General features: G+C 62.1%; 1 protein-coding gene across 1 annotated transcript; it reads left to right on the top strand.

The window, feature by feature from the left end:
• The first annotated feature begins 5148 nt into the window (after nt 1–5148).
• On the top strand, nt 5149–9687 carry SSTR5 (somatostatin receptor 5). The gene is made up of 2 exons (XM_007528068.2): nt 5149–5202; nt 8021–9687. The coding sequence occupies exon 2, from the start codon at nt 8046–8048 to the stop codon at nt 9129–9131; it is 1086 nt and encodes a 361-aa protein (XP_007528130.1). The 5' UTR covers nt 5149–5202; nt 8021–8045; the 3' UTR covers nt 9132–9687.
• Nucleotides 9688–12764: the final 3077 nt, after the last annotated feature.

Raw genomic sequence — 12764 nt, 5'->3', positions numbered from 1 at the left:
AGAAAGGAAGACTGAGTGGTTACGGCCTGGCCGGCAGCATCTGGAAGAGAAGCCCATGGGAGGGAGCAGTGTGCCAGGCTGGAGCCGTGGGAGTGGGGGCCTTGGGTGGTCTCAGGCAAGTGCTGGGGCTGCCGGTGGGCATTGGGTGTGAGAGCTGGGGTGCAGAGAGGACCCTCCAGGTGGGGTCAGGGCTGAGAGGGGGGCTCTGTTTGGCACTGGGGCTTCTTGGGAAATGGGCAGCCAGCTTAGGGACCTCTGGGTGGTAGAGGGGGCTGTGAGGACAGGCCCTGAGTCAGGGAGGAGGTTTATTCCCCTCCAGGAAGAACACCATGCTCCTCAGAGAGCACTCTGAGGGGTGCCCTGCCTAGCCTGAAGGTCAAGTAGAGGCACCCCTGCTTTGGCAGACGGGGCCAGGACAATGGGGCACACCTGTTTTGGGGCGGGTGGGGGCTTCCGGGCCTGCAGCTGTTGGTCCCCAGGACAGACGTGCACCCCCCCCAACAACAGCTGGGCCGGATACTACAGAGCCAGAAGCAACTAGAGCCAGGCTGCAGCCCCCCAGGATCCATTACAGGGGCTGCAGATGCTGGTGAAGGGGGGACAGGGACTGGAGGGGTGCAGGGACAGTAGTGCCCCAGGCCCCGCCCTCACTGTCAGCTCACTGGCAGAGAGTGAGCTGTCCCAATGCCCCCCAATTCCTGTGCTGCTTCCAGCCCCCCTGGTCAGGGCCCAAGTTCTCTGTGATCACAGTGTCCCCAGCTCTGAGCAGGGAAACCCCCTCCCACAAATGCCCTTGCAGCCACATAGGGCACTGGGATGCCAGCTAGTCCCACAGGTCCACAGACCACAGACAGAGTACTGGGATCAGTGGAGTGAGTGACAGCTCTGGGAGGCTGAGGACAAGGCAGAGAGAGAGTCCCCAAGCCCCTGGCTAGTGGCTAGCACACAGGTTGGTGAGAGTTCTCTTCTGTGGGTGGCACAGCATGAGGTGTGCAGGCTTGTGATATCACACCTGCAACCCACCCCCCGGCAGGCAGCAATGCCCACACCCTGTGTTGTGGCCCTGACACCCCTCTGTGGCCACTGCCCTGCCTGTCTCCTGACCAGGGCAGGGCTTCCCCAATGGCCGAGGGGAGTGAGGGTTCCCAGTGACCAAGGGGAGTGAGGGTGGATACACCTTCTGGGGTCTGAGCATGGGGTGCAGACCCCTGAGGTCCCCCAGGCAGCAGAAAGTATGTGTCCCTGCACGGCCCCAGGCAGCTGCCTGACCTGCCCACAGTCCTGGCACCCCGGCCCACGGTGCTGGCTGTCTGCCTGGTCATGGTCCCCAAGGCCAGTTGAGCAGAGGACAGGCTGTCTTGGCTGAGGACTCAGGGCTGCCATCGGCAGGACATGGGGATTGGGGCCAGCTGCTGCGGCAGGTGTGGCCGCGGGCCGAACCGCGTCCCTGGAGGGTCCCCAGCCAGCTGCCGGGGTGAGGGGCGGCCAGGCTGCCTGCTTGCCCAGGGCCCAGCCAGCAGGAGCAGCTGGGGCTGGCCGGCTGGGCCCGCATACCACCCCCCCACCAACACCACACAGCCGGGGTAGAGTGGGGACCCTGTCTGGCTCTTCCAGGACCTGCCTTCTGGCCAAGGCTCAGCCGGTGCAGTCCACTTTCCAGGGTCTTCCACAGCCAGTGTGGGCTGATATCGCCCTCTGGTGGCCATCCTTGGTCATGGGCTCCGGGAGGCTGCCGGGCCAGGCCACATAGAACTAGCGGGGGGCAATTAGCAGGGAGTGGGGGCAGCTCAGGCTGGTCCCGGGTCTCAGCCTGGAAGAAATGGGAGGGAGGTGACTCAGGAGGCCAGGTCCTAAGCAAGGGCCCCTCAGGCCTGGGAGTTGGCGGTCCCTGGGCAGACTTGCTGAGTGGCCATGGGACTAGCAGGCACAAGTTCTCTGGAGGGTAGGTACTCAACAATGAGCAGAGCATGACCTAGCTGGGGACACCCTTTTCTCTCGTCTGTCCCCCCCTACACTGGACCCAGAGAGGTCTCCCTAGAGGGTGGCCCGCGGGGCAGTCCTGGACTCTTGCAGGGAGCAGACGTGGTCCTGAGGAGCCTGAGCACTTGGGGACTCAAAGAAAGCTTGAGTGACAGCTGAGGTCTCCTTCTGAGCTGGAGGGAAGGCCCATTCTGCTGGGGGCGGGGCAGTAAGCGGGCGGCCCAGGCTGGGTAGTGCGTCCTAAAACTATGTAGCCTGTAGTCCGGCCCAGAGTTGCTTGCAGTACTCACCGTGTCCAGCAGATGGCAGATGTGAGGCTTGCGCTTCTGGCGTAGGAGGTGAGTCCGGGATGGGCGTACCTCTCCCTCTCGCTGCTGGCAAAGGGTTCCCGAAACCTGGCGAAAGTGGGCGGGGCACTCGGACCCTTCCTGCTCTTGGTGCTAGGCCATTGACTGGAACCCTGGGTCGTCCGGAAAGCAGAAATGACCAGGTTGCAGCCGCCTGGTCACTCACCACCTTCCCCGCTCTGTTCCTCTGAGCACAGTGGAGCTGGTTGCATTGTGGGGGCTCCTGTTGCCTGGCAGGGGGCACGTGGGTGGCCATCCTGGCACCAAAGTGGTCAATTCATGGGGGGAGGAGACAGTCCTCAGTGGTGGCCATCAGCCTGGGGTTGGGTCCTGGTGTCCCTCCCACGGGCTCTTGAGTGAGACCCTATCAGGGACAGACTGAGGAGAGCAGCCATGCTGGTGAACGCCTCTGTGTCTGGGGTGTCCCTGCGAGGGAGGGAGAGCCTGCATACTGTGGCAGCAGGGGTGGGGGCACAGATGCAGAGAGGGCCCCGACCTGTGGTGGAGCTCCCAGTCTCTGGAGGGGGGAGCTCTGGGATCCTGGGTTCTGATTTCTAGATTTAGAGAAGGAAATTACCTTTGTCACTGAGGCCCAGGGGACATGGATGGGTGAGACTAGGGAGGGCTGGGCCCTGGTGCAGCTTGGTAGCAGGCCTGCTGGGTCACAGCCCCACTTGGATACCAGCAGTAACCCTGGGTTTGAGGCAGCCACCCCTGTTCCAGGGCCTGGGTCAGTGCCCACCTGGCACAGTCAGGGTAGGCCTTAGTCACGCTGGGAGGGGCTGTTGCATCTGGTACTCAGCCGTGATGCAGGCCTAAGGGGTATGAGCTGTGATTCTTGGGGGAGACAGAGCCCCACCAGGCAAGAAACCGGCCCAGGGAGGAGGGCTGGGAGCCTCAGGGAATCCAGAGGGCCATCACAGGGATGGAGCCTGAATGTCTGTGGCCACCTCCCATTCTGGACTGGCTACGAAGCTACATTTTCACATGCCCCCTTTTTAATGAGGTGCCACTCAAGCCTGACACCATCCATGGCCTAGAGGGCTGACTCAGTCCCCAGATTCTAGTATGAGCTGTGGTGGGGGGCTTTGACAGGTCCCAAGACCAGGACAGAGCAGCCAGAGGGGCTTCTTGGAGGAAGAGTCATCCAAGTTGATGGTGAATTAACTGGGATAAAGGGAGGTGGGTGCATCAGGCTGGGGATACAGCCTGGAGTGGCGAGAGGACTCCATGACCCTGGACCCACTGCTCTGTGGAGCTTCCAGGGGACACAAACGGGCCTGGTGGTTTCTGAACAGTGGGGGGTGTGGTGGCAGAAATGGGCTCAGCCTCTGGGAAACAGGGGCCACTGCCATCAGGGAGGGTACAGCTAGGGAGCCCTTCTTGGGAGGGGAGTCCTGTCCTGCAGAGTCTGTCTCGTCTCCCCCCCCCACACACACACACACTGTCTGTTGCCATGGCTGCTGGCTGAGCTAATCCTCATTCGTTCTCCACACTGGGCTGACCTCCACAATGTCCCCATGGGTGTCACCTCACGTGACCCTTGAGAATCAGAACTGGAGGGTGGAGAGGGGAAGGTACCTTTCCTATGCCATGGGGCTCAAGGGTGGTGTGCATGAACCCACCCTGAAGGCTGGATCCCACAGGGGACCAGCCCCAGAGCTCAGGCTGACATAACCCCAGGGTTCTCCTGGGGACAAGCAGCTCCCCTACCTCTGCCCTGGTCAAAAAACCCCAAGAAGCATATAGGGAACAGGCCCTGTGTGGGGGGACACCCACCTGATCCAAGGGCTGGGAGGGCAGCTGGAGTGCTCTCCAGACAAGCCCAGGGAACCTGATGTTGGCCACACTGTGCCCATCCTGCCTCCCTGCCCTGCTTCCGTAGCCGTGTCTGCTGGCCTGTCTGGCCACCCTGCTGCTCTGCACAGCCCTGTGACAGCCTGTTGACATTCTGGGTTTGTCACTTCTCTCTGCACTCGAAGCCTGAGCCCTGGGGCTGCCTGCTTTCCGCATGGTGGGTTCTCAGTGCCTGGGGTCCCACTTGGAAGGAGGGAGCGGCAGGGGCACGCATGCTTTGACGGGCACGCATCTGGGGGCTTGTGCGAGCCTGGGGTGTCACATACATATACTGTGCTGCACAGCAGCCCTCCCACCCTGCTGGTCAGTCTGGCCCCAAGAAGGGGCAGCTGCATGGGGGATGGGGCTCATCCAGACTCCTATCCCACTCTGAGCCCCATTGGCTAAATCGGGATTCAGATGGGGTCCCACGACCAGCAGGACATCACACGGACATCGGAAATGCAGAGCCCCAGACGGTCAATTTGATACCAGGACACTGATTCGCTGCTCTGCTGACTGGGGAAGCACACAGATGGAGGTGGCATCCTGGGGATCCCCAGTCCCAGCTGGGGTCACTCATCCCTTCTTTCTTTCTGGCATCATGCACGTGGCCCAGAAGACTAACCCTGCAACTCCCGCTGGAATGAGGCAGGGACTGGCTAGGAGACAGAAGGACCACAGACTGAGGATACTGCCAGACCCCATGTCTCCCGCACCCTTAATGCTGAAGCCCTACCCCTCGCCCCTACACCACAAGAACACGTCCGACACTAAGCCCCGCCCACGCCCCAGACTCGCCCCGCCCACACGACCCAGACTCGCTCTTCCCACACCGCCTAGGCTCCACCTGACGAGATAGGCCCCTCCCACATCACAGAACGCCCCTCCCACACCACCAGACCCCGCCCCCAGCCCCACCCACACCACCCAGGATCCTCCCACTGCCCAGACCTGTCCCGCCCTCTTCGCCCCGCCCCCAGAGCTGGACCCAGCGGCGCTAACACTTGCAGAGGGGCATCGTGGAGGAGGCAGCGCGGTGAGTGCACTTCCATCCCGACCCTTCTCTCCCACACCTGTAATCCTCTCCCGCCACTTCCCCAGTCCCTCCGCGTCCAGCATCCCCGGGCTCCAGTCCTTCCCGCCCCCCAGACTCCAGTCTCCGCGACCAGCATCCCAGGGCTCCAGCCCCACCCTCTCTCCCCCTCGCCCCCCGGACTTCTTCCCCATCTCCTGCCCCAGGTCGGCGTCCAGACGGTTTACACTCATCTCTTCCGTCCGACTCTGGAGGTGGTCGTGCTGGGGGGATGCCGACTGGAGGGCGCCTCCCTAGGCTGTGGCAGGGGGCAGGGAGGTCTCCCCTGTGCAGGAGAAGCAGGGGGCTGGGGGAGCAGGTGGAGGGAGATCAGGTGGGAGGCAGGTCTATATAGCATGTGGAGTGGGTGGGGGCAGGCGGGGCAGTGGGGGGCAGTGTCTTGGACCCTGAGGTGGGTACACAGTGCTGGTCTGCCCCTGCCACCCACAGAGCCCGGGTCCTGAGGTGGAGGGAGGGGCGGGCACCCCACCAGCGCCCTCACACCTGAACTCCTGTGTTCAGGTCTTTCACCCTTGAGGCCCCCAGGGGATGGGCCTCCCCCAGACGGGGCATGGACAGTATGGACAGTGCTGCCTGCATGGCAGAAGCCCCAGAGACTGTCCTCCTGGAGGGGTCTGCCCTCTGCTGGGGGCCTCGGGTCCCAGAAGCCCAGGCACTGGCGCAGACCATGCAGTCTTCAGACCAGGCGCAGGCCTTTGTGACCAGTGTGTGTGTGTGTGTGTGTGGGGGGGTCTGGCAGCCCTGGGGTTGGGAAGCCTCAGGAAGTCAGGTGCCAGGGTCAGGGCCCTTGGACACCTTGGGGCCCTTAGCTTCTATCTAAGGAGCTGGGAGCCCCTCCTTGGCACTGTGGGGCTATGGCCTCTCTCCTTCGGGACACCCCATTGAGCTCAGTCTGAAGCTGTGTGGAGGGCTTTCTGGGACCTGCCCACATGGGGAGTCTGTGGAGGCTCTTCTCTGAGTGTCCCTGATTGTGGGCTCCCACCAGCACACTGCAGCACCCCTCTGTCCCGCCAGTGTGAGCCACCGGGTCACAGCTTCCTTCAGATCAGGGTGCAGGGGTGAGGGGAGCAAACCAGGCAACACAGAGACCCCCCCCTCCCAGAGTCCCACAGAGACTTTTCTTACAGAGACCTCTCCAAAAGCCCCTCCCACAGAGGGTATCCCATCACTTTGTGCCCCTGCCCCTACACTGCCTGCACACTGAGGTGGGAGCTGCAGGCCCTCTGGACAGCACCCTAGGGGTGGCCTCCCACTGGCTTTCCTTCCCCTCCCGCCCTGTCCCACTGTACCCCATCTAGCAGGCCTGGCATGTGGTTTGTGGGGTTTTATTCATATGATGATTTTTTTTCACACCTAAGAGTTGTAGTTCTCCAAAATAGACACATGCTCATTTTGCTCCTTAGAAGGCAGAGCCACGGGAGTGGGGCAGTAGCGCAGTGGGTTAATCACACGTGGTGCAAAGTGCAAGGACCGGTGTAAAGATCCCGGTTCGAGCCCCCGGCTCCCCACCTGCAGGGGAGTCAATTCACAGGCGGTGAAGCAGGTCTGCAGGTGTCTTTCTTTCTCTCCCCCTTTCTTCATTTCTCTCTGTCCTATACAACAACAATGACATCAACAACAATAATAACTATAACAACAATAAAAACAAGGGCAACAAAAAGGAAATAAATAAATAAATAAATATTAAAAAAAAGAAGGCAGAGCCACCTCCTCATTTTCTTCCACGATACCTTGGGGGACCCCAGGAACCCTGCCATCCGGTGCCCCCCCCCCCCCGCAGCACCAGGTCTGGGCTGGTGGCCTTCCCTGTTTTGCCTTCACTCCCAACACAGCCCTTCCCTGGCAGCCCTGTCCTCTGTTCTGGGGGTCCTTGCGCTGGCTCTGTCCCCAGGCTCTCATTGGGTCTCTAGGGACACAGGCTCCCGGCTCCTCAGCATCAGCACCCACGCACCCTCCCGCTCAGAGCACTGCCATGAATTATTCCAGCACACAGAAGCACAAAAACAAGATCTCGAGTACATGCCCCTCCCTGCAGAGGTGACACTGCCCGCCCGCCGCTGTCACATGCAACGTTTGGCACTCACACACACATACACTCGTGTCTTTCTGGAGTGCCACCATGCACACACACATACCTGTGTTGGCGGTCACAGTGCCGTGCACGCGTGCGGGTGGCCTGCTCCCACTTGTGCCCCCTCCCTGGGGACCCACTTCCCCTGAATGTTGCTGCCTTGTGTGCCCAAAGCTAGCACCTCCTGCACCCTCTTACCAGGCTCTGCAACTGGGGGGTCGGTTTACTGAGGTGGGAGGTGGGGTGGTTGTGACCCCTCTTGTCGCTCATGCCCAGGGGACTGCTGTCCCAGAGCCTCTGCAGCCTGGGGTCTGGCTCACAGTGGGGAGGCAGGTACTCCTTAGGTCCCACTGTGGGATTACCTTGCACGGCTTATAGCAGCCAGGTCCAGACTGTGCTGTCCCCCCTCTTGGCCCACTGGGGAGGCCTGCAGAAAATGGCCCTGCTGTTCTCAGCCCTCATCTGCCACACGGGGTCTCCATCCACCCAGGGTGACATGGCGCAGGTCAGCCCCGGGCTGCTCCACCGCCCCTTCCCCTCCGGGCTCCTATTCTGAACCATTTGCTTAATGCGACTCTGGGAGTGGGCCGTGAGTAATCTGTTTACCTAATCGCTGGGGGAGCCTGCCCCCAGGGCAGGACTGTGGGAGACGCCCAGAGCTGACCCCTTGTCCTCCCACTCGCATTACAGAGCGGCCCGGTTGCTGGCCGGCGTGATGGAGCCCCAGCTCCCAGCCCCCATGCTGGGAGGCAGCTGGAACATGTCCTGGGCGGCACCCCTGGGGAACAGCACCCCGGCTGGGGCCCTGCCGCCCGTGGCCCCCGGGGTGGTCCTGCTGTACCTGCTGGTGTGTGCGCTGGGGCTGGGCGGCAACACGTTGGTCATTTATGTGGTGTTGCGTCACGCCAAGATGAAGACGGTCACCAACATCTACATCCTGAACCTGGCCGTGGCTGATGTGCTCTTCATGCTAGGGCTGCCCTTCCTGGCCACGCAGTACGCTGTGTCTTACTGGCCCTTCGGCTCCTTCCTATGCCGCCTGGTCACCACGCTGGACGGCATCAACCAGTTCACCAGCATCTTCTGCCTGACGGTCATGAGCGTGGACCGTTACCTGGCTGTGGTGCACCCCGTGCGTGGGGCCCGCTGGCGGCGTCCCCAGGTGGCCCGCACGGCCAGTGCAGCTGTGTGGGCCTTCTCGTTGCTCATGTCACTGCCGTTGGCCGTGTTTGCTGATGTGCAGGAGGGGCTGGGCACCTGCAACCTGGCCTGGCCAGAACCCGTGGGGCTGTGGAGCACCGTGTTCATTGTCTACACAGCCGTGCTGGGATTCTTCGGGCCGCTGCTGGTCATCTGCCTGTGCTACCTGCTGCTTCTGGTGCGAGTCAAGGCCTCGGGCGTGCGGGTGGGTGCCCGGCGCCGGCGGCGCTCGGAACGCAAGGCCACACGCATGGTGGTGGTGGTAGTGCTGGTGTTTGCCGGCTGCTGGCTGCCCTTCTTTGTGGTCAACATTGTCAACCTGGCTGTCGTGCTGCCCGAGGAACCCGTGTCCACAGGAGCCTACTTCTTCGTGGTCATCCTGTCCTATGCCAACAGCTGTGCCAACCCTGTGCTCTATGCCTTCCTCTCTGACAACTTCCGCCAGAGCTTCCGCAAGGTCCTGTGCCGGCCTGGCGGGGGCCCGGGCACCGACGATGCTGACACTGTGGAGGCACGGCCTGATAGGAGTGGTGTCCCCAGGTCCCCACCGTCTGCCCCTGGCCCTGGAGCCAACGGGCTCCTGCAGACCAGCACACTGTAAGGCCGCAGGACCCCAGCTCAGAGTCCCAGCACCAGAGGGACCCCCTCCAGCCCTGGAGATCCTGTGAGAGGAACCCCCTCTCCACCTGCCCCTGAGCTGTCAACAGCTGCTTGTTTCCATAGAAGAGGGAAGAAGCCACCCTTCTTGATCCTCAGGGCTCAAACTGGCAGGGGAGGACTTGGGAAGACCCACAAATCTCTCCCCTGTTTTCTGCCTCAGGGCTCTGTCCAGACAGAGGAGACTGGCCACAGAGGTGACATATACAGATTTTGGGGTGGGGCTGGTGGCAAGACAAATATCAGGCAGAAGGTGGCTGTGTGGTGCAAATGCCAGGTCCCAGGGGTTCCCCAGCCAGGCAGTCCTCCCTGTGCCTGCCTCTGCCCAAAGCTGGACCCCATGCCTGCCCCAGCCAGATTGAGGGCACCCAGGCCCGGGAGGCTGCAGCATGGGAATCACTTGGAGCCAGACCAAGTCCAGCCCCTCTGTCTGCAGGGGGTGTAGGTCGTGGGAGGGGTGGGCAGGGCAGGCTGGGGGTCTGGACACTCACTCGCACAGCCTGGCCTAGAGAGGTGTCTGAGGATGCACCTCCTAAATAAACTGGAGGATTGATGTCAGAGTCTTGTGCAGAGCAAATAGGGCCCTGAGCCTTTGTGGGTGGGACAGGCTGGTGTGGGCGTATGGGAGTGGTAGGGTATCCCTCTGGGGTCCCCTCCTGGGCCAGCTCTGGGCCTTTTGATTAGGACCATTGGGATCTGACCCCAAGGGGAGGGTGTTGCTCCTTCTTAGGGAGATATATATGTGGAACAGAGCTTGTGAGCTGCCTCTGTCCCCTCTGGGTTGGGGGCACTGCTGACTCCTGTCCGTCTTGGGGGCTCTTATGCTTGGGGGAACCTTAGAGCCTCGCACCCTGGACCGGAATGCCAGGGTGCCCTGGGAGAAGCCGAGGGCCCTGGTTTGGCTGCAGTGAGCACTCAGCAGCTTGGGGGAGAGCAGATGGCTGAGAGATCTCTGCCCATATCGATCTCTCACCACAAGTCCATGAGGCGCCCTCCCCAGCTGTACCCACTTCCTGCCCCCGGGCATATGAATGTCTGTGCCCACACATGTGCAGGAAGGCATGAGCCCAGGCACCCTGGGGTGTTCCGGGAGCTTCCAGGTAGCCCCTGGGCCCTGGTCTTCGGGGCCAGACATGAGGCTGGGCAGGTGCCAACAGTTCTCTGGTGCTCATGACACGTGACCTGGAGGCTCGGTGGCTGGTGCTGCCTCTGGCTCAGCAGGACTGTGGGGACAGTGCAGGGACACTGGGGACAGCATGAGTGCACCTTGGAAGCAGTGCTGGTGCAGTTCAGGGGGCAGTGTGAAAGGACTGTGCCAGGAGTAGTTCTGGGGATGGTGGGGGACGCTGTGGGCATCTCCAGGGCACAGAGCCAGTCTGGCGCTATCTGCATGGATGGGTTTTATAGCCTTGCCCTTCTCGCTCAGGAAATCCAGCCAGGGGCCAGGCGAGGTACTCAGCTTGGCGGGGGGGGGGGGGGGAGCTCCTCCAAGCACAGCCTCATCTGCTGGGGTGCCCTGGGCAAGTTCCCAACCCCACCCCCCAGAATCCTGGGAGAGGCAGGCAGTACAAGGTGCAGGGACAGGCTTCCACAGGAGCCTGGCCAAGGACACGCCTCAGGGTGGGGGTGGGGAGATAGCAAGTGTTAGTTGAGTGAGTGATGGCTGGGGTTTGCCTGGGTGGGCCTGGGATAGTCCAGTGACCAAAGGGGTCCCCATCTCTGCCCCCAAGCCCTCCCCTTATCTCTGGGTAATAACAGTCCAAGATGCAGTGGCATGAAGTGTCCCCTGGTCATCCCACAAGGGCATGGCCAAACCAGGATGTCCACCTGGGTCCCCATGGACATGACGGGTGACCAGGCAGCTAGGATGCAGGTGCATCTTCAGAACATGTGATGCCCACAGGGGGCACACTTCAACCCCTGCTCCCTCAGGAGATGGCTCTGCCCCTGTAGATGGTGGCCTTGTTCCCTGGATGGTGGCCCACTGTCCCCTGTGCAGTGTACACACAAGGCCAGCCCCTGACCCCTCCCTTGGCCACCTTTATGGAGCTGGCGGAAGCTCCCTGATGCCCCGTTAGCCTGGATGCGCTGCCACCTGTGGTTGCTGAGCAGCGGGAAACGAGTCTATTCCAGCGGCCAAAGTCCACAGTGCCCTCAGCCTTGGAGGCAGGTCTCAGAGGGGGATAGGCACCAGGGGGACTCTCCTGTCCACTCTAGACCCCTGTCCCCGGCAACCCCAGGCCCATGACTGAGCTGGTGGGATCTCAGCTCTGGGGCAGCTCCCCACACCCAGCACCCCATCCCCCAGTGTCTTCACCCCATAGCAGGTGGGTGGCTCTGTGGGCAGAGCTGAGGACTCAGTCCTCTACTGGCTTCCAGTCCCCCTCCCCCACTGTCACCCTGACTTTCACTGGAATGTGTGACCTGCAGGTGCCACCAGCGTTCTTTCCTGACCCAGGCCCTGTCTGACCCTCACTTCCCTTAAGGCCCCAGGCCAAGGTGGCATCCCACTGCTGTGCCCTAGGTTTGAGATGTGTGCCCAGCAGTCAAATGGGGTCCCGATGGCTCCCTGCCTGCTGGCCTAAAACCCTTTCCTGCTCCCAGGCCCTCCTGGGGCTCATGGGGAGGGCACAGCAGTGGACTCGCCCAGTGTGGGGGCATGAGAAGGTGCACTGGTCAGGGTCTCTTAGGGACCAGGGGTCAGCAGCACAGACAGGTCCCTCTGGGGCCCCACTGTCTCCAGTCCACTTGGCCGCCACAAAACCGGAAGGAGTGTCGGCTGTAGGGCCACAGGCTGAGCAGGTCCCCCCTCCCCAGGCGATCAGCATGGGGCCTGGTCACTGGCCTCCACAGGGGACAAAATGTCCAGCTTCGCTACTGGCAGAAAGGCTATTAGGCGGGCGGCCCCCACCCCTGGCTGGCTCCCCGGGGCCATGCTGCCAGACTGTGCACCAGAGGCTTGGGCTAATGAGCTGTGTGCTGCCTCCCCCCTTAGCTAAGTCGCAGTGCAGGGCCCGCATGTAATGGGGGTGAGCAATTATCTCCTGACCTAATGCTCTGGGGAGGGAGGGGGGCGTCTACTGCGGCTGGGCCAGCAGTTCTGGCCCACCCACGTCCAGCTGACTCACCGTCTGACTACCCCCCACCCCCAGCAGCCTCAGCCTCTTGTTCAGCAGAGGTCCCTGGACACCCTCCAGACCAGGTGGAGGTGATGGAGTAATGGGGTGCTGGGTAGCCATTGTTGGGTGAATGAAATGGGAAAGCAGTCCCTAGGGGCCTGAACAACCAGAAATTGGGGCAGTGCCAGACCACGTGCCTCAGTGACCTCGGGAAGTCAGTGGCTCGGGCCTTGTGGAGGGAAGGGTGGGCTCAGTGGAGACAGGAGTTGGTGCTGCCTGCACATGATCGGGGGGGGGGCGTAGAATAGCTGTGGGGACCTGGCCCCCCATGGTCAGCCGGGGTGGCCAGGAGTTGGGTAGGGGGTTGTCCAACCCAGGGGGCCTGACTCAGGTCTCCTACGGCAGGGCCGCGGGGCCACAGATGAGGCCCACCTGCCAGCACACTCCTAGGCATGGGG

This window comes from Erinaceus europaeus, chromosome 15 (assembly GCF_950295315.1).
Source record: "Erinaceus europaeus chromosome 15, mEriEur2.1, whole genome shotgun sequence".
Taxonomy (NCBI): domain Eukaryota; kingdom Metazoa; phylum Chordata; class Mammalia; order Eulipotyphla; family Erinaceidae; genus Erinaceus; species Erinaceus europaeus.
This window is presented reverse-complemented; position numbering and strand designations above follow the sequence as displayed.